Source organism: Pleurodeles waltl, chromosome 10 (assembly GCF_031143425.1).
Source record: "Pleurodeles waltl isolate 20211129_DDA chromosome 10, aPleWal1.hap1.20221129, whole genome shotgun sequence".
Lineage (NCBI taxonomy): Eukaryota > Metazoa > Chordata > Amphibia > Caudata > Salamandridae > Pleurodeles > Pleurodeles waltl.
The window spans coordinates 153,911,611-153,933,580 of record NC_090449.1 but is presented as its reverse complement, the minus strand read 5'-3'; the positions used below and the strand labels follow the sequence as shown (position 1 = coordinate 153,933,580).

At 47.6% G+C, this 21,970-nt stretch overlaps 1 protein-coding gene across 6 annotated transcripts in view; it reads left to right on the top strand.

The window, feature by feature from the left end:
• Window positions 1-21,970, top strand: part of TOM1L2 (target of myb1 like 2 membrane trafficking protein) — a 336,841-nt gene that overhangs the window by 132,253 nt on the left and 182,618 nt on the right. For 3 of the 6 annotated variants that reach the window (XM_069210085.1, XM_069210083.1, XM_069210081.1), the window contains exon 5: window positions 20,620-20,754. In XM_069210085.1, coding sequence (XP_069066186.1) covers window positions 20,620-20,754 — 135 coding nt within the window. Of the gene's footprint in view, window positions 1-20,619; window positions 20,757-21,970 lie in introns of all 6 variants that reach the window. The other 3 variants (XM_069210084.1, XM_069210082.1, XM_069210080.1) reach the window with 1 other exon arrangement.

The following is a 21,970-nucleotide window of genomic DNA, read 5'->3' as shown; positions in this document are numbered from 1 at the left end:
GCAGTAAAGGAGGTCACTTTGTTGTGGTAGTGAGAAATGCATCTTTATCGGCTGCATTTTTATTAGGTAGCATGACTCCGTGGGATACGGCCAGGGTAGCACTGGTAGGGTGGCAGGGCCATGCATCAGCGAAGACATGCTGGTCTTTTCCTTGCAAGTCCTCCGGCATCTGATCCCTGGTCAGTAGATGTGACTGACAAGGGAGTTTGAAGTAGAATAGGTATCCCTGTCACAACGTTTGTGGTCTTCAACTTGTACTTATGTTATCAGAAAGTTGAATATACAGTCAGTTCCGGGACTAAAAGTATACACCTGATTAGCTAATAACTAGCTCTAAAGTGATGTTTAAAACAGGTAGCGTGAAACACGACATAACTTCGTTCTTAAGTAGCTGGTCTGAAATGACATTTAGTTAACACGGAAGGCTGAGGAAGCATAGGCTTTGCATGAAACACATTGACTGTTAAGATGATAAAGGAACATGGAACAAAAGTATCTTCAGAAGGCTCGTGTTGCACAGTGAGCGGCTTCTGTCTTCCTTAAGGCTTGTTTCAAGAAGGCTCCCTTGGTGCAGGTTTCGCTTCAGTGGGTAGAGATCGAGTTTCTTTCTTCACTCTAGCGTTGGGAGATCCTTTGGTGTCTTTGTACGCCGGATATTTTCACAGAACCAGTGCCCGGTGCTGGTACCACTCCACTCGAAAATATCACCTGTACGTGCAACCACAGCGGGATCTGTCGGTAAGGACAGCCAATGGTGCTTTTATTGTTTTGTGTAGGTTTGCCTCTAGGCTTGTTTTTCGACTTTAGCCCCATCTCTTAGACAGCTGACTTTTCAGGGTTTATCACAGTGGATTGCTTAGCAATAGAAGGAAAAGTACATTACCTCGGGCTCCTCTTGTGGACTGACTTTAGGCTAGGTTAGACTTACTTTGTAGTAATGAAGTAATGTGTGCATCGTTTTCAAGTTGTTTTGTAGTTGAACCTTCCATAGTGTATTAAACTTGTGTACCACTGTATTTTATCAATGTTTAAAGTTAAGATTATAATGTCAGAAAAGTAAGACATTGCACTTTGTAGATTCGTGGCAAAACAAGCTCGAGAGATCTAAAGAGGGGGGGGAGAGAAACAAAAATAGAAGAAACAGTCTGGTTGGTCCTGCCTGGAAGGCAGTTGTCATCTCATGTGCCCACAGCTTGAAGTTCGGTTATTACTCCATCCCATTAACATTCTGTTTGATTGATGCCAAACACGTCACCAATAAAGTACAAACTGCCAGCTGCAATCAGAAACAAGCAAAACATTTTTTAGATAGTTTTAGTAAATCCCAGGGGGTAATGTGTGCCAATAGGTATGAACTTTAAAAAAAAAAAATAATAATAATAATTTGAGATGGCTCGACTTGCAGTGCTATGGCACTATTTTCCACATGCTTCCTTGGCGTTTGGTGATTCACAGGCCCTCTCCCACCCAGGGAAAGAGATAGGAGCCTCGTTTGTTCAAAGAGGCTAGAGACTTTTGTTGTAGACACATGAAAGGTTTCAGTAAGTTCAGAGGACTTGTGCTCGCCTGCCTTTTGCCAGGTCCTAAGATGATGGTGGCCGTCTCTCTATAATACACTCACTGAGGACAAAGAGTGTGAGCCAAAATTGAGGAGAGTAAGAGTGCAGGGGAAGACCTGAGCCCACCCTACATCGTAGGTGGGGAGAAAAGCCCACACATTGGTTGGGGTGGTGGTGGTGGTGACTGGCGAGTATGAGTTCTGCAGGTACCAGACAGACTTGACTTGAGAGTGTCTTTGCTGTAAAGGTTCAGCTGGGTAGCACAGTGTCATCTGAGGGACCTCATATTATGACACTTCGAGGCCCCGAGGTATGACTAAATTTATCATAATGGCGAAAATATTGTCTTCACACATCACCAGTGAGTGAAACACAGACCCTGTGAACTATGATCAAAGCTCTCAGAAGTATACTGGTGGGGGTCTGATGGCCCCAGGTTGAAGCAGGCAAAGGAGACTACCACAAGAGAATTTTTTTTGTTTTGTTCTACTGGCAACCACCTACTTCTCTCCCCAAGTCCCACCCCACCCCACTTCCCAATCAGAAGCCTGGAAAGGCCCAGGCAATGACAAGAATCTGTCCAGTCTTGCAAATGGAGGTTTACTTCTAAAGACTTTCACTGGGAAGGTGGACACGAACATGGATATTGTGAATTAAAGGATGGTTATGTTCAAAACCAAGCTAGACAAGGTTGAAATGTGGATGAGTAAGGCAGACAAAAGGGAAGAGAAGAAAAACACAGCAGTGCAGCAACTGAAAGTGATGTCAAACACATTGCAGAGTTGTGCATTGGTCTCAATCCTCTTGGAGAGTCAAGTACAACACCCCGTGCACTCTTGCATATTTAGCGATCAGGATACTGAAATGGCTCTTAATAGATGGTGATTCTGCCCTCGAGACTACATGCCTCACTTTCTTCTCCCAGAAAGTGATTCCTAAGTCCAGAGTATGGAAACGTGGCTTCAGCCAATGAGTTCTTCAATGTGAAGACTAATGGACCAGGTCCTTGCTGTCCTTCGTAAAGAGGAGGTTTGGGATCTTATTATGAAAACACTAGCTTGAAAAAAGGAATTTCCCAATAGAGAAACAGAATACTGATTTTCCTCTATCTGAGTCTCATGGTCAATCGGTGGAGACTAAAAACGTAAGAACCGAAAAGGAGTAATAAGATGGGGACCCTGAACCCGGTCCTCCACTCTGCCTGGATGAAAGTGGTTGTGAGTAATAAGATCTTCAGGTTTGCACAGGTTAACATTGAAAGGTGTATGTGAAGAATTTTGGTGAAGTGGTGAGATATGATAGAGAACTATGTTTGCACTATAAGGCTCAGCTCTGAAAATGCTAGTAGTACTTACTATGTACTTATTGTACCTTGCAGCTTCAGAGAGAGACTTGGGGCTGAGGTCTGGTATGCGACTCCATTCTGAGTACTCCACATTTTTTTAGGTCACATGGAAGCACATTTACCAGTGAGTTATTTCGGATCACACGCTCTTCCTACATTATTTCACCAGCCCTAATTGTGAGAGTACTAAGCATACATTTTGAAATCCAAGCTCCTGAGCTATCGCCAATCTTTCTCTTGCTGATCTATAGGGGGTCCATCTCCCACACTTAGGCATGAGTTATCTGCCTTTAGGACTTTTGCTCGCACTTAAATTCATTCTATGCTTCTAACTGTGATTTCCTCCCAAGAAGCCCACCATCCATTTTCTAGGAAGGCACAAAGTACTAAGTGCCTCAGATCTTCACTATCGTGAGTGAATTCTGACCTTGTGGTATTCATATTGTGCATAACAACAATTAGGTGAACAAATTAAGTACTTTGGAATTTTTATATGTGATGTGCTTTTAATAAAATCAAGGTTTTTCACTGCCAATTGCATGCCATTAAGAACTTGTGAAGGGGTGCTTTATTTTAATCCATGTTTTGAAAAACACTGTTTTTGCCTTATCATGCATACCTTTGTTTGAAGGTTTAAATAGGACCTCCCCTCTTTTTGCAGTGTTATCCCTAAACTTTTTGCCTTCCTCCTCCTGTTTTTCTGACCCTCTTCTGTTGGCTGTAGGACTTTGGGCACTTTATCACTGCTGGTCAGTGCGAAAGCCCAGGTGCTCTCCCCTCTCTAAACTTGGTATGATTGGCTTACACCTGTTCGGGACATTTAATTTACCTATAAGTCCCTTGTATAGTGGTATCCCATACACCCAGGGCCTGTAAATGAAATGCTACTAGTGGGCCTGCAGCTTGCGCCACCCACAGACATAGCCTTTCTAACATGTCCAAACGTTCAAGCCATCACACAGGGAGGGTGGAGTTGTAACAGGATTACACCTACATACTGAGTAGTCCTCCTGGGCTGGAAGGGTGGGATGCTGGGCAGACTTATAGACTGTGTCCTGCCCTCACACAAAGGGCTTGTTTACCCCCTACTGATGTCTGGAGCCAGGGCTGGGGTTGAAAGGGGGTGTAGTGGACTTCTAAAGTTCGTTTGAAGTGTCTCTTAGATCAAAGGCATTTTGAGTATAAGTACAGGGGCTGTATCTCCATGTTTTTAGACACTGTGTGAGACTTGTAGGTAGATGCTGCTGGCCCAGCATGCTGCACTGTGGGACATTTGAGCTGGCAAAGGAAATCACCACTTAGACTTTGCTTTGCTGTGCTGACCTGTGTGACTGTTAGTGAGATTGCCCCCTTTGCTGAAGACCCAAGTGTGTGGCCTGCTGCTTGCGTCTGTACACTGGGGCTCGCCAGTGATCTCCAGGGGCTGGGTGGTGTGACCTCCTCCCTGTCTTACCATGTGTTCTTCACCTAGTGTGAGGTAGGCGCTATCCTTGATCTGGAGGGAAGAGTGATGGGAGCGCTCCTGTTTTCCCCGTGGCTGCATGTCTCTTTGGACACAGAGTGTTGCGCTGTGACCCCGACCAGCTGGGCCACCTAGGTATCCCTCTGTGTTGATGTTTTGTTTCTGCTGGCCCCAGGGGTACTGTTCCCTTCCCCCGTCCCACCCCTGCAAACCACCCACTTACCCTTCAAGGAGGGGCCAGGGACAAGAAGTGCGACGGCGACTGCCACCCTCAGAGCACAAGCAGGCATCCACTTTAGGTGCTGAGGCTCCAAGCGACGGGTTCTCTCCTCAGCTGGTTTGTTCACTGCAGAGCTGCCCGGGAAGAACCATTAAGGGTCCATGAGGCTTCTCCAGTGAGGCTGCCTTGTGGGAGGCCCTGGAGGTCACCCGGACGTGCTACTCCTTTGAGGAGTGGCTGGAGTTCGGCAGCACACCACATGGACGCCGGCAGCTGCCTCAGAGGATTTCACATATGGAGGACCTGACAAGGTCTCCCCGCTGACGTGGGCAAAGGGTGTGAGCACCCATTCTCCTGGCGACATTCATTGCAGGGGTGCCTGTCAATATCAGTAGGAGGCATTCACATGTTAAATTAGCAGGGTGGGTGGCAACCCTCAAAGGAGGTCATGCTCATTCTGATTGGACATCACCATATTTGCTGTAACAGGCACACAAGTGTTCCAGTGCCCTACAGTTTCCCTGATTTCACCATAATTGCTGTAATAGGTGTGCAGGTGTTCCCATAACCTATTGGTGGGGCTCACATTACCACCTATCATATAATAGTAGTGCAGGTGCACTGGACCTATGTGTTTATGATGATAATCTAGATGTTACTGATGGTGTGTGATGACCCTAGAAGTGATTTGTGTACTGCAGGGATGTTGGGTGATTCATATGTTTTATCCCCTAACCGAACTGCTGCATTTCATGAGCTGGTGTTATGTATATGTCATGTCATTTTTACCCTAAAAGGATAACAACTATGTTTTCAGGACCTGCCTTGTATACATTGGGAGGGTGTGTTTTTATGATGTGCGATATAGAAATGTTTCTTTTTATTCAAACTCATTATGATGTTTGACAATTGTCTAGTTGGCAAAGTATTAACTGGGTTAGGATGTTTTGGTCTGTGGTTTATATATGATATATTCTATACTTTTATATAACTTGGAGTGGAGTCTCTTTTGTGGTGTATTATGTTACTTGAGAGTGTGTGTTGTGTAAACGCTTTACACATTGCCTCGGGAATAAGACTGACTGCTACCAATGGTGTGAGCAGGTGTTACCTTGGGTGTGTAGCTCCCTTTCCCTGACTAGAGTGGTGGGTTCTGCATGGCTTAGGTGCATACTCTAGCCAACCGTAAACTCCATTTGTAACAGATTGTAAGAAGCAAATATTCTAATTGAAATGCCCCTCGTAGTTTTTGTTGCTTTATCGTTTCGGTTTTATTTGAGATTTCTTTATTACAAAAAAAATAAAATCCGTCTATTTGAAAAACGTATTGGTAGTCTTTTCATAAAACATATTCACAGACAAGACATGCCCTCCCACCTAATTATCATTACGTATAATTACACCCAGCATTTCCCCCCCCCACCCACACACACAATGCCTTTCCATTTTATTTATATCACCTAGCATATCGAATAAGGACTTTTAATGCAACCCTTGAGGTATTGTTCACAGACACTTACCTTATACTTCTTCCTTGAAAAGTCCCTGAGGATTTATAAATAGTATATGTTTTATAAATTTCAAATCTCTATAATTATACATTGCTGCGGAAACTATTGTTTCAATTCCTTATGGAGTGAAACATGGCTTTGGTTCCCACACTAGCAGCAGAAACGGACGTTAAGTTCCTAACATCTTCTCTCCCCTATGTTTTCTATTGTTTAGACAGCATTTTAAAAATGGACAAGCAAAACTTTATTAGTTTAGATTGAGCACTTGAATAAAGTAAAAATATTATGTATTCATTTAGACCAAGAATCCGCCTCTCTCATTAGTCTGACTGACAAAGAAGTTTTGCTTGGGTTAGACTCAGACATGTATATGTTATAAAATTAAGGGTTCTTGGTAGGATTTATAGTAAGGACAGAATAGCAGTTCAAGACGTTTTTTCCTTTGTCTCCTTGTGTGTGGGCTCTTATGATCTTAAAACAGGTACAAAATAAATACAAAAATACAGTTTTAGAGCATGTTTTAGGAATATGCCTCAATGTACTGGACATTTTGAGATGAGCATGTTACAATAATGGCACAAGTGAGTTTCAACAAAGGGTAAATAAAACTGTAGATGTTTTAACTATTTTCATACTCTGTCACCGGCTTTCCTTAGATGGAGCAGATGTTTGTTTCACTACAGTGGCCTGTCACCCATACTGTTTTGCTGTGGGTCGCAATGTGTGCACCATTATAACCAAACGTTTGTGGTCTAAGGACCTTGACAGTTCTTCTTTTGCTTATTGGATTCTAGTGGAGTAATACACTGCACTTAAACCGTTTACCTGATATAGATTCAGGTCTGCATAGGCACTACAAGGTAGTATGAAGAACAAGAACTGGCAAAGCCAATAGGTCTCACCTATGGGGGTAGAGTGGAGTGGGGTAAATTGACTTGGAGTGGACTGGGGTAGAGTAGTGTAGAGTGGGGTGTTTTTGGGGTAGATTGGAGTGGGGGTAGATTAGCATGGTAGGGTGGAGTAGATTGAATTGGAATAGATATGGGATGAAGTGGCATAGAATGAAGTGGAGTAGATTTTGGTAGATTGGAGTGGGGTAGATACAAGTAGGGTAGATTGGGTTAAAGTGGAGTGGAATATATTGAGGTAGTTTGGGGTGAAGTGGGAGTAGATTGGAGTGCACTCAGATTGAAGTGGGTGGCGTAGGGTAGATTGGGTGGATAATAGGGTGGAGTGAGGGTACATTGGGGTTGTTTGGAGTGGAGTGTATTGGAGTGGTTTGGGGTGTATTGGAGTGGTGTGGGGTGTATTGGAGTGGTGTGGGGTGTATTGGTGTGGGGTATATCGGGGTGGTGTGGGGTATATCGGGGTGGGGAAGATTGGAATATATTGGCATGGTGTGGGGTAGATTGGAATGAGAGAGTGGGGTAGGTTGTGGGAGTGGGATATATTGGGGTGGGGTAGAGTGTGGTAGATTGTAATGGACTAGACAGGAAGGGAGTAGATTGTAGTAGATGTGAGGGAGTGGGTATATTGGGGTGTAGTGGGGTAGATCGAGGTGATTGGGCTGGAATGGGGTAGATTGGAGTAGAGTGGGGCAGTTTGCTATGAGCTATATTGGAGTGGAGTAGATTGGAGTCTGGTAGATTAGGATAGAGTGGGGTAGATTGGGTGGCTTGTCGTAGAGTGGCGTGGCATAGAGTGGAGGAGCGTAGTGTGCAGTATGCATGGTGATGTAGCACACTGCCATTACAGGCAACACATTTTCAGTTGAAATGGCCATTACATTTGCACCAAACTACAGTTTTAATGCACCTAGTTCATTGACGTGTTTTGATCGGATTAAAATATTTGTTACTGCCACACTTCAGAATTAGACAACTATTGTGCTTCATTTGTACTAATTCTGATATATTCTGAAACATCAGCTCAGTTCATTTTTTTTGTTGTGCTAGAAAAAAAAACATCCTGCACGGTCTCCTCTTACATGGGTACTCACTTGGATTGTCACCCAAATTCTCTCACTTAGAAGTCGGAGAAAGAAAAATAAACACTGAGCTCCCTGGAAGAAGTCTGACATTGGCACCCAGTCTTCGAATGCAAAGCAAATGTGTCAAAATAAGAGCAAGATTTAAAGACCTGTTTGCAGAAAGCGAGTTTGTGAAAGAAAACAGTAAACATGTTTTAGGCAATGGGAGGGACGAACTCAAGCTGGACAGCCTAATTCAAATAAAGTCTGTAAATACAAAGCCAGAAAATGTGAGTTACAAAGCCAATGGAAAAGAACAGGCAGAAGCTGTGCTGTCTGGCAGGCTTCGACCTGAAAAGGCTCATAAAATAAAAAAAAGTATGTTGCACAAAGACCAGGAAAAACAGAGTTGTTGAAGAGCACATATACTTGGTCCATGCTCCAGGAAGGAGCATGGACCAATGAAAGGAAGGGAAGTGTATGGAAGCTAAGCAATTGAAAGATTGCAGATGAGAGTGCAAGAAAGGCAACTAATGGTATGGTGTGGGGGATGGGCTGTAAGCCCGCCGAATTGTGATCGATATGTCTTGAAATACAGCACATTTAGAAGGGTGGGGTGCAAGACCTAGAAACAGAAAGGAACATGGAGAAACCAGTATTGGCACAGCAGATGGACATGGTTTTAATGTGCTAACCCATACAGTTTGCATTTGTGCAAGCATTTGTTTCCATGTGTTATCACATTATAGCAAATCTTATTGACCTTGTCAATACTTGTTTGAAGCAGTGGATTGTATGACCTTTTATGTGTGTGTTTTTATAATCATGGATGTGAGTGTATGTTGCTCACACACAGTTCCTAAATAAAAACATCAGGAAAAGGCCTGATGTAATGGAAATAAAAAACAAAAAGGATTGATTTCTGTATTTTCTGCATAGATGTGTGATGATTCAGTGAAATTTTGAGATGTAAAATATTTTGTTGTGCCTTTCAATACGTGTTTCCATAGAAGGCTTAACGATACAACACAAAGCCTACAGGATGAGGTGAAAGACAAGTACTCCTACTTGAAACATATGCTTTTCAGCATTGGCAGGATTTGTGCATGTCTGAAGCGTGATCATTTAAGTCACCACCTAGTCCCTCCTCTGCATTACATACCTCTGATTGCACACTTGTATAATCCCTACTTACAGGAAGTTGTAGATATCTGGCCTCGCAACCATGCCTCTACCACCAACACCATAACCTTATCTTCAGGTGAAAAGGGATGGATATTCTTAAACCGGAAAGTAGATATTCTTAGCGTTTTGTTATTAGCCATGATGTGTATAGTTAACAAAATATCTTTGTTCAAGCACACTCCCTGATTTACCTGTAACCTAAATAAGCAATTGGACCAAGAATGGTTAAAGGTCTCATAGTTTAGAGTGAGAAGCTTACATGTGGGCCAAAATTTATATTTGTTTCTGTCAGGTTGCTCGTAGTCTGCTTTATTGCATACACCTTTCAGTGACTTTAAAGTATCCAGCATCTACTTAACATTATTTTCTCCGCACTGTTTATCTTTGACTTAGAAATGTTAACCAAGCCATTCTCCAGTGGTTAGTCCCTGAGGTTGAGCCACCTTGATGCTGACTAGAGCAATTGAAAAGATGTAGGGGGTCATTACGACCTCGGCGGTCTTGGAAAAAGACCGCCGAGGCCGCGGGAGACAGAATACCGCCATTGCCGGCGGTATTCCTGGCTCCCTATTATGACATTTCCGCTGGGCCAGCTGACGGTAACAGTGTTACCGTCCGCTGGCCCAGCGGAAATGTCACATCAACATTGCTGCCGGCTCATAATAGAGCCGGCGGCAATGCTGATGTGCAGCGGGTGCAGTAGCACCCGTCGCGCATGTCACTGCCCGAAATTCGGGCAGTGAAATGCGCGACGGGGCTATGCCTGGGGGCCCCTGCACTGCCCATGCCAAGTGCATGGGCAGTGCAGGGGCCCCCAGGGGCACCCCAAGTCCCCTTACCGCCAGCCTTTCAATGGCGGTGTGTACTGCCACGGACAGGCTGGCGGTCGGGGACTCATAATCCCCAGGGCAGCGGTGCATGCACCGCTGCCCTGGGGATTATGACTGCCAGGTGGAATCCTGGCGGGAAAGTGGAGGGGGCGGCGATATGGCCGTGGCTTTTCCGCCACGGTAATAATTGCTGGCGGAACACCGCCAACATGTTGGCGCTATTACCGCCAACTTACCGCCGGCCGCCAGGGTCGTTATGACCACCGTAGTTTTTTCGACATGGCAGAATGTTTTGGGGGAAGTTAACCTGTCCCGCTACTACAGCCTGTTCCATATTGGAAATATTCCAAGAGGATCTGGTGGTCTGTTGTATTGGCAGAGATGTTGAGAAGCACAGACACACATGTATACCCACCAACCTAAAGTGTACAGTATTACATCCCAATTGTTTATAGTTGTATTTTCTCAAGTTTGAGTCTACAAACCACCATCAGCTCATAACAAAATATCTCACAGAACGATGACAAACAACAAAAGCCGAACGCCAATGGCGGAATAAATCTCTCTTTGAAGCTCCCGCCAAATATGGTACGGAATGATGTTCCCGGCAAGACTGAGGGTGACGACCAAGGGTGGAACACAATTCTTCACCTCACCCGAGGTAATATGGCAGTGGATAGACTCTCAATCTTCATATAATGAGATAGATCCCCCAAGTAGCTTACAGCAACGACAACATAGGCAATCCCAGCACAGATTGACCCACAGACTGTCGACCCCTTCTAACAAAGAGGTGCAACAGCAACACCAAAAGGTCCTGATATGGATAAGAGTGGGGGTTCCATTCCGAATGCTGGACAGCCGCATAGACACAGAAGCGCATATCATAGCTGTACGAGGGAGATTGGAGGCAGGGAGCTTGTAATGGGTAATGTTTACGCACCCAACTCGGACCAAGGAACATTTTTTGCACAACTTTCTACCCGCCTGGCCCCATTCCTACAACAATCAATAGTACTGGGAGGAGATTTCAATTGCGTGGCAGATCCCACTAAAGACCACTCCCACCCCCCATTACACGACTCCCCAATCACTAGAGTGGCATGGCAATTTACAGCCTGGCAATCACATTGGAGCCTAGTCAACGCATGGCTAAGGCTGTACCCAGACACCAGAGATTACTCATATTTTTCTTACTTACGTGAATTACATGTACGGCTGGATACATTCTGGTGCACGCAAGGTGTTCTCTTATATACATAATGCTGAATATTTGGCTCCCACCATCTCAGATCATAACCCAGTATTGCTATCATTGAGATGTGGTTCGTCTCTCCCCCCCATATTCCCAAATGGAAATTAAAACCGGAATCATTGGAGGATACACAATATCAGGGGAGGTGAAACAACATATTGCTCAATTCTTTGCGGATAAAGGGGCCACACCCAGAAGCCAATTGATAGAATGGGATGCTTTTAAATTAGTATTGAATGGGAGGTGCATAGTGAGCCAAGTGGGGGTGCGTAGAACATTGCTCAGAGACACCTTAGAGGCAGAGAGCAAACTGAGAGAGGCAGAAAAGACTAGACCAGAGCAGCCGGACCATCAGCATATAATTTTAGAACTAAAAGAAACAGTAGCAGAATGTGTTGAGCGCCTTCACTGCTTTGACTACAGGAATTATATAGCAAGAGCGCACGTAGAGAGGGATAAGGTGGGCCGTATGCTGGCATGGGTGGTGTCGCCAACCAAGAGATGATCGATCATTATGAAAATGGGTATGGGTAATTGCCTCTATAAACAGGAAGAAATTAATGCACATTTCCTGTCTTTTTACGAGCAGCTGTATAAAAGCACCCTTCAGTTTGATATGGAAACCACAGATGCATACTTGGAACAGATACTACTCTGCCACACTTACACCTGAAATAGCAGAGCAACTGGGGGAAGCCATTACTCAACAAGAGATTAAGCGGGCCATTAAAGAATTAGCTAGAGGTAAGACACCAGGGACTGACGGCTTCCCAGTTTAGTTTTATGCCATGTACGTTGATCTCAAGACTGGAAACCCTCTACGCGGCCGCAAGAGAGGGGATATTGCGAGCAACATCGAGCGAGGCAGTGGTAATACCCCTACTGAAACCTGGTAAAGATCCGACAGAATGCGGAGCATACAGACCATTGTCAATGCTGAATCTGGACTACGAGATTCTTAGTAAGATCTTGTAGACAAGACTTCTCCCTCACATGTCGAAGCGGATACATCCAGACCAAGCAGGCTTTGTCCCAGGACAGAACACAGCAGGTAACATACGCTGACTGTTGGCGGTCATGAGAGACCCTTCCTATGACTACATGATGGCGAGTGTGCTGGCAGTGGACATTAAGAAGGCTTTCAGTAGCCTAGAGTGGTGCTTCCTTTATGTAGTGATGGCATGGATGGGTTTGGGGAGTGACTATTTTGCATGGGTACGACTACTAAACACTAAACCAACTGCTAGAGTTCACACCGGCAGGACACTATCAGAAAGATATGCAGTGGAGCGGGGGACCACACAGACCTGCCCCTTGTCCGCTGTAGCTCATAGTGTGGTTGGGGGAGGGAGGGGGTTGGAGGGGGGGGGGGGGGAAATGTCCTGACTAGACTAATATATTACTTTACAGTATTGCCGATATGGAAACCCAGGGTAACCTTAAGGGAATTGCATGCACTAGTAATATCATTCCTGTGGGACAGTGGTCGAAGGTGAGTGGACCTGGCTAAACTTTAAAGGCAATCTACGGACGGAGGGTTGGCTGTCCCTGACTTTGAGGCTTACTACCTAGTGGCACAGCTCCAGTTTCTCACACAATGGATAGTGAGCAGACATGATCCTGAGGCATTGGTGAAGCCATTCACCCCTCCACTGATGAGATTAATGGAGGTATTATTGGGAATCCGACGTAACAAGGGAGAGGACTCCCCCAAATTGAAAACAATCCTACAGTGCTGGACAAGCTACTTGCGCAAATCTAAGATAAAGACTCCCTATTTCCCAGACCTCCCCCTGTTGTCTGCATTAGCACTGCCGCATAGGGGTAACTGGGAGGGGCTCGAAGCCTGGTATGCAGCAGGAGTGCTGTCTGTGGGCACCCTGTTTAAAGAAGGTACAGTGGTATCATTTGTGGACCGTAGCGCAGATTTTGTTCTTCCGGGGAGGGGGGAGGGGGGAACTTCTTGCTCTATGGCTCGGTCACTGCTGGTATTCGACATCACTGACGGGCGGGACTGGGGGAACCCCAAACACAGACAACTTGTACCTATCTGGCGACCTCAACGGTCACACATTTATATAATAGAATACGAACAGATATGACCCTCCCGATGGATTCACTTAGGCAAAAATGGGAAGGAGATCTGAGAACCAGTATCCCTGACAAGGCCTGGGAGCATATATTGGAAGGCACCCCTAAGGGGACGAGAAATGCCAGGTTCAAGTTAATTAACTCTGTGTTGCATCGGGCATATTTAACCCCCCAGTCAGATTAATAGGCTTTTCAACACAGAAGGAGCGAAATGCTTAAAATGTGGAGTCCTCTGTGCAGAAATTAAACACATGTTTTGGGATTGTCCACAGCTTGGGATGTTCTCGGGGGAGGTGACCCAATCTGTAGAAGTTACAATAGACAAGGTGGTTCCATGCACAATGGGTCATTGCCTACTTGGATGGTTCCCACAAACGTCTAAAACAAAGGTCTCTAGCAGGTTCCAGGACCTAGCTTGGCCAAGAGGGAGATTGCAATGAATTGTAAGAGCCCGACAGGCACGAGAATAGCTAGTTGGCATAGGGAACTAAACAAATAGGCTTGATGTGATGGAGATGCCCTTCTCAGGGAGGCCAAAAGAGGGATGAGATATCTAGATGTAGCAAGAACATGGGACACTAGCGGAAGCCATGAGAGAAGCGACCCAGAACGCCCTGGGCCCTGAGTGAGAAAGAAACTGTTAAGAGCCAACCACCCCACACTTGACAGCAGAGATCCTCCTGAGCAAGAGCCTGACGTTGTCTTACACACAGGACAGCAGGACATAACTGACTTCACCACACACAGTACATCACACAACACAAAATTTGACTCACTGGGGAAGGGGGAGGGAAGTTGGGGTGGAAGAGGGTGGCAGGGACAACAATGATTCCTTAAAAGACTCTGTGCAGTGGAACAGTTGAGAAGAGCTGAATAGACCAAATCTTTATGCTGGGAATGAATAGATGTATTCCGCTAAAATTGTATGAGCATTTACGTGTTGAAAATATCAGTAAAAATGTGTTTAAAAAACAAAAGTTGTCAAAAGATCTGCTTTATGGGCAGTAACTCATGGAGTATCAATATTTGATGAGTGTACAGCAGCAACTTGGGCTACTAATGTTACTTTTTTTTTTAAACAAAATACAAGATCCTGAGCTTCTTGAATCCTGTTACACTTGACAGTGATTTACCCTAAAAATGTATTGATGTGTGCCGGCAGTGTCACTGCCTACAAAAACAGAGTTTAGCCATGACTGTAATTGGAAGATGTTGATGACAGACACACACGATATCTGCCTCGGCTCCAAACATGATTATGCATTGTGGCCGTGCTGCACTAAAATGAACAAAAAGGCCATCTGCAACCATGAAGCAAAATGTGGCATTGCAAACTCCGCAGGTCAAAGAAGCACTCCCAGTCGAAGGTGTGGCAGTCCTAGTTGAGGACATATTCCAAAGCCTGCTCTTGTGACCGACCATCTTTAAAGTTACAGGGCTAAGGTAAGCTTTGGAAGTCCCATAAAAAACATAAGTTGAAACATGATTCCCCTTTGTGTCGCCACTCCTACTACTTGGAGTGGCATAACGCCACAGCCAGGCCACAAAGTCGCTCCGACTACACAGAACCAATTTCCAACAAAGTTCAGTTTTCTTGGTCATGGACATCAACATCACAGTAGCCACAGGTGGCCTTGGACCACATTTTTAGTGCCACACCAGATCCCTCTAGAGCACCTTTGGGCCCCGAGCATCCGAGTGCTCGTCCATTATGTCTACCATGGTCGGATCCATCCTCAATGCTGAATGTATCCATCAAACTCATCCTGAGGCCAGGTTCAACTTTGGGTCCGGCTCCAGTCATTTTGGCCTGAACACCAGCTTCCTCCTCCATGACGCCACCCTCTTCACCACACCTGATGTCACCACCCAGGGTCAGATTCCGGTATGAACACTGGAAATGAAGCCAATAATACTGTCTGATTTTAACACCCATGCCCTGTCTCCAAGATCGAGACAATATGTCCATTCAGAGCCAGATATGGATGCTTCACACTTCAGATATGGGGAGATTGATGATGATTGTTGGATAAAACAATCCTTCGATGATGGCAGTATCTTTGACTACTTACAGGATGTTAGTGGTCTCCATCCATGTTGGCCTCTCCTCCCCCAGTCCAGCGATGGCGACAGAAGAATCACTCATTTGCAACAGTAATTAGGAAAGCAGCACAGTTCTAAATTTCACCCTATCCACTGCTGAGGTAGAAACAAATGTCTTTGCAGAAGTTCTCAATCCAGCTTAAAAAAGTCAAGAACAACCTTTTTCCCTTTAATAAGGCCAACACTGATATTCTTGAAAGCACCTGCGCAAAGCCACTATCTTGTCCACTAGTTAATCGATAGGTAGCCAGGAGGCACAGACTGCTCCAGGGGACACAGACTTTCTCTGCAGACACCCTAACCCTCAGAGTTTGGTCGTACAAGCATCCTCCAGCCATCTGAAGGGGTTGGTGCGGTGCCCAGGGCCGTGGGCCACCAGGAGTCGTCCCAGGCGGACGGGGAGTTTCCGAGGATGAGGACTTCCGTCTTGTCTGAGTTCACTTTCAGGCGGCTGAGCTTCATCCATTCTGCGACGTCTTTCATTCCATCCTGCAGGTTGGCTTTGGCGGTGGCTGGGTCTTTAGTGAGGGAGAGTATCAGCTGGGTGTCGTCAGCGTAGGAGATAATGTTGCTGTTGTGTTTGAGAGCGATGTCGGCGAGGGGGCTCATGTAGACATTGAAGAGAGTAGGGCTGAGCGAGGAGCCTTGTGGGACGCCGCAGATGATCTTGGTGGGTTCCGAGTGGAAGGGCGGGAGGTAGACTCTTTGGGATCGGTCAGAGAGAAAAGAGATGATCCAGTCCAGGGCCTGTCCTTGGATGCCGGTGGAGCGGAGGCGGGTTATTAGGGTGCGGTGGCAGACGGTGTCGAAGGCAGCCGAGAGGTCGAGGAGGATGAGGGCGGTTGTTTCTCCGTTGTGTAGTTGTGTTCGGATGTCGTCGGTGACTGCGATGAGGGCGGTTTCTGTGCTGTGGTTGGCCCTAAAGCCGGACTGGGAGGGGTCGACCAGGTTGTTGTCTTCGAGGAAGTTGGTCAGTTGCTTGTTGACGGCCTTCTCGATGACCTTGGCCGGGAAGGGGAGGAGTGAGATGGGACGGAAATTCTTCAGGTCGTTGGGGTCCGCCGTAGGTTTCTTTAGGAGAGCGTTGACTTCTGCGTGTTTCCAGCTCTCGGGGAAGGTGGCAGATGCAAACGAGCTGTTGATGATGCTCTGGAGATAGGGGGCGATGCTGGCGTCGGCTTTGTTGAAGATGTAATGTGGGGTCCGAGGGGGCACCGGAGTGGATGGTGTTCATGGTTGTTCGAGTCTCTTTGGCGCTGATGGGTGTCCAGGTGTTGAGGGTGATGGTTGGGGCTACGAGTTCCGTGGTGGTCGGTGGGATCTGTGGTCCGAAGCTGTCGTGCAGGTCAGTGATCTTTCGATGGAAGAAGGTAGCGAGGGAGTTGCAGAGTTCTTGAGAGGGCGTGATGGAGTTGGAGCTGGCGTTGGGATTGGAGAGCTCTTTGACGGTGTTGAAGAGTTCTTTGCTGTTGTGAGTGTTCTTGTCCAGTCTTTCTTTGAAGGATGCTCTTTTGTTTGAGCGGATCAGCTGGTGGTGTTCGCGGGTGGCGGTTTTGAGGGCTGACTTATTTTCTGTGGTGTGTTCTTTGCGCCAGGTTTTTTCGAGGGTACGGCAGGTTTTCTTGGATTCTTTGGGGGCGTCTGTGAATCAAGGAGGTTTCCTGATGTTGGTCTGTCTTGGGAGGCGTGTGGAGGGGGCGAGGTTGTCAGCGCAGTTGGTGATCCATTGTGTGAGTTTGAGGGCTGCGTTGTTGGCGTCGGAGGTGATGGCAGGTCGGTTATGGTTGAGAGTGGAGAGTAGCTGTTCTGTGGAGATTTTGTTCCAGGGTCTGCAGGGGATAGGTTGTGTGAGAAGGTGTTGGGTCTTGCGTCTGAAGGTGAAGTGGACACATCTGTGGTTGGTCCAGTGAATCTCGGAGGAGTGGCTGAAGGATACGTGGTTGCTGGCGGAGAAGATGGGGTCGATCGTGTGTCCGGCGATGTGGGTGGGGGTGTTCACCAGTTGCTTGAGTCCGAGGTTGGCGAGGTTGTCGAGTAGGGTGGTGGTGTTGGGGTCGTTGTTCTTCTCCAGGTGGAAGTTCAGGTCTCCGAGGAGGATGTAGTCAGGTGAGGCTAGGGCGTGCGGGGAGATGAAATCTGTGATGGATTCGCTGAATGGGGCGCGTGGGCCGGGGGGCCTGTAGACAAGGGTTCCTCTGAGGGTGGTCCTGGGGTCGTGTGGATCTGGAAGTGCATATGTTCTGCGGCGAGGGGGGTGTCTTCGGTGGAGGTAGTGACGTTGATGGAGCTGTTGTGGAGGATGGCGATTCCTCCTCCGATTTGGTTGGCGCGGTCTTTCCTGGTGATCTTGTATCCGTCAGGGATGGCTAGGGCGATGTCGGGGGCCGATGAGGCGTTCATCCAGGTCTCAGTGATGAAGGCGACGTCTGGTGCGGTAGAGTCCAGGAGGTCCCATAGTTCAATGGTGTGCTTGTGGACGGAGTGTGCGTTAATGAGGATGCACTTGAGGTGGTTGTTGGAGCGTGGGCTGGTGGACGGATTGCAGTCGCGGTGGAAGGAATACTTGCATGTGTGACAGGCGAAGGGTCCATGGGTGCGTTTCGGGCTGGCTTGGTAGCAGGTGGTAGTTCGTCCGGGGTTGTGTGCGTGGAGGGAGGCGGCGTCGTAGCTGAGCTGGGGGTTTTGGGACCGCTGGGGGCCAGGGGTTCTGGTGCTGGGCGCGGATGGGTGCAGACGGACTTGCCTTTGGCACGCCAGCGGCGCGGCCGCACAGCGGCCGCCATAAGAGGGAAGGGGGGAAAGAGGGGTCAGCTGGGGGGCGGGAGGGAGGACGACGAATGAGAGCAGGAGGGGGAGGGGCCGCACGGGTGGCAGCGGCAGGAAAAAGGGAGGCGGGAAAAGTGAAAAAGTGAAAAGTGAAAAAGGGAGAAACAGAACAAAGTCACTGGAGAAAAGGCGAGGATGGCAAGACAGATAGAAAAATCAGAGGAGGGGAAAGCTCAATGGAAGAGAGAAAAGGACGAGATACACAGGAGGAGAAAGCGCGGTGGAGGAGAGAAGAGGACGAGATACACAGGAGGAGAAGGCTCACTGGAAGAGAGAAAAGGACGAGATACACAGGAGGAGAAGGCTCAATGGAAGAGAGAAAAGGAACGAGATACACAGGAGGAGAAAGCTTACTGGAAGAGAGAAAAGGACAAGATACACAGGAGGAGAGAGCGCGAGGCAGAGTGTAGAGGGAGAAATCACAGGAGGGGAGCCAAGTGCCGGGGAGAGAGAGAAGGGAAGGACAGGAGAAGCGCAAAGGAGCACCTACGACACACCAGAGGTGGCAGGGGCCTGGGCAGATGGAGCTGCAGCGGCGGGGAAGCGACCTACCCGAGGGTCAAGGGTCGCTTGACCCTGCTCCATATCTTGTTCGAGTTTGAGCCTCAAGACAGCTTTCATAGTTTCTCGTGTCAGTCCTCGTCCCACTCCAGGACTGCTTCTGGTAGGTCCCACAAGAAGTAGAAGTGCTCTTTGACTACACATCTCTCCCATTCGTCGAACAAAGCGAAGGAACACCTTCACAAGTCCTGACCTCGCATGCAAGTGGTCCTTGTGCAGCCGTGTCAGAAACTGGGTCTGCTCTGCGTTTCCCCGAATTCCCTGGAACTGGAGTGAACCCTGCCTAACTCCTCATTTTTTGGGTGCTCAAACCCTCTGGGGCATCTATGGGTTGAACGGATTCGGGAGGTTCTACAACTGGGGCTCTTCTGGAGGGTTTGTCCTTGGTGCCAGTCGACTCCTTGGGATCCGTTGATGTATCCAGATCAGCCCTGGTCGCAACTTTGCGACCTCTTCTGGGACCATTCTAATGGTGCTGTTCCCGGTGGTGCCCCTGACGCTCGTTGGTAGCTCCAAACCCATCATGATTTCAGGCTCGGATACAGAGCTGGACTGGCATTGTGTGATGTTGGTTCCTACACTGATCAGGCCCACATGACCCGAATTGGAATCTGAGCCCTGTTTCACTGAAAGGCTTACTGAAGACTCAAATGGAGGGGACCTGAGGATCCCTATTCCTACACTGACCCGAGCAGAGTCCGTAGCCAGTGACAACTGGTATGAGGACCTGGTTGATGCCAGTTGTCAGGACACCTCAACAGACACTGGCCTCCTCTATACTCCCACAGTGGCTACAGAGGAAGGGGTTTCCTTTGCAATCGTGAGCTGGAGGGTGCTGAGGTCCTCGACCTATAGCTGCACGTGACCCAAGTCACAGGAAAGTTTTTGACAGAGGTGCTTCAGCTCCCACAGGATAGGTGATCCAAGAGGTTGGATACATTCGGAAAGAGAATATTTTCTTCTACCAGCCTGGCACTGCGGTCTGTGAACCACACATGCTTTTTAACATACTTTGTGGGATACTGTTGTACAAGTGCTTCCTGTGGTTTTGGACGAGGCCTGGGCCATAATTTCCCAAGTTATTGCTGACAGACGAGACACAACAAAGTAAACAATCAGATGTGGGTTGGATACAACAAACACTCTTGGCAGAGCCATTGCTTCTTTTTTGGTGCATCAACGTCCTTCCTAATTGAGAATCCTGGCATTTTGGGTGATGTCTAAGCCTCTCTCATGGACATGTCATTCCATGGAACCCGTCTCTTCAGGGAGGGAGCAGATTCTGCCTTGGAGAGACTTAAGGACAGTAGGGCCACTGCTGGGTCTTTGGGTGGCTATGGTAGGGACTGTCAGCTGTGTTTTTTCACCCCTAGCCACCAAGGCCAGTAGGCTCTGTCCTTTCATGGCTATGGACGCGGCTCCCACAAGTATTGTGGGTCCCAAAGCCAGAGGTCCTCACAAACCTCTCACCCCCGTCAACCCTGCAAGCTTTAATAAAGGTAAGTACCTTGTTCATCTATATTACATTGTTTGTACTAAATAAATTAAATAAGCTGTTTTCGAAAACAATCTTCTAAATTGTGCTTTCTCTTTATATTCTTTCTATTTTATATTGTGTAATATTTATGGTAGTAATGACTCATCAATATCATTTTTTTAATTAAATGAATGAGAAGTTTATCTATGATTTATTGTTTTGTAGGCTTGGGCGGATGCATTTCGAAGTAGTCCTGATCTAACTGGAGTAGTGCATATTTATGAAGAATTGAAGAGGAAAGGCATAGAGTTTCCTATGGCAGATCTTGATGCTCTATCTCCAATACACACTCCACAGAGGGTAAGTTGCAGCACAGAACTTTTAGAGATTTACAGGCTCTATGGCAGCATTTTGTGTTGTTGCATTGCTGCCAGGTGTACCTATATTTTGTGTGACACTTTCAGCAAGTCCTGTTTTTGTAATCAGTACAGTATGTCATACTGGGATTTTGGGTCCAAACCAGCAACATTTAAAGCATAAGTACTAATCCCAGAAGGCAACATACTGTTAGCAATACATCTAGAACTGACTCAAGGTGCCACACATGGAATGGAGGTACTTGAAAGTTTTGCCCTATTGTCTATGCTATGGCGTTCTCAATTAAAGGTAAAAAGAAAATGGCTAGTGCCGGGGGCGTAGCTTTGGGCATCAAGATGGCGGTCACAATCTGAGAGTGGTCTGGACCACGCCATTGACTGCAGTGCCAGAACATCTCCGCGCAGGTGGACATGCTGAGTGACATCAGGAGGTTCGGCAACCGATTTAAGTGAACAGGCACTCTCCGGTGCATAGGTGGAGCCACCCTATCTGACCGCGGTGGCCCAGCGTGGGGGTGCTGGCCCTGCCAAGGCTGCGGCTCCTGGGGACGAACGCGGCTCCCAAACAGAAGGCAGCACCCTGGGAAGGCCATGTTGGTCCCAGAGTGGAGTGTGTGCCGCAACCTGAGACCCAGGCCTTCAGGGACAGTCACGTGGACCAGAGGAGTAGGGCTGCCTGATTAGTGGAGGTGGAGCGTGGCGGGCCTGGCTCTCAGCTGTTCTCTCCGCCCTCTCCCCCTCCTTGGGGCGCACATGAGCCATCTGGCCTGTGAGGGAACAGGGAAATCGGCCCGAGGCGAAAGCTCCACTGCCGAGGTGGGCAGTGTCTGCATCGCCGGCCTGGGATGCGTACTACGGAGGCCAGGCCTAAGGTGGTTTGGGCCTAATACCAGCAGCCTCGGTGGACTTTGAGGCAGCCCAAGCCCTAGTGGACTGCTGTGGACCCCTCTCCATCTGCTGACTTCCTGAATCTGGCTCTGCTGGGTCCTGGGGCGTGGCTGACATCCAAGCAGCTCTGTCCTGCCAACTGCTGGCCCACCTTTTGGTCTCTGCAGGGAAGGGAGTGATCCCTGCCTTCATTGTTTCAGCAGAGGTGCTACATTGGGGTGCCAGGGACTGGGACCGCCACTATGTTTTTTGGCGGCCTCGGAATCCATCCCCTCCACCCCCTTCTTGCTGGGTTGTCCTCTGGTGGCGGA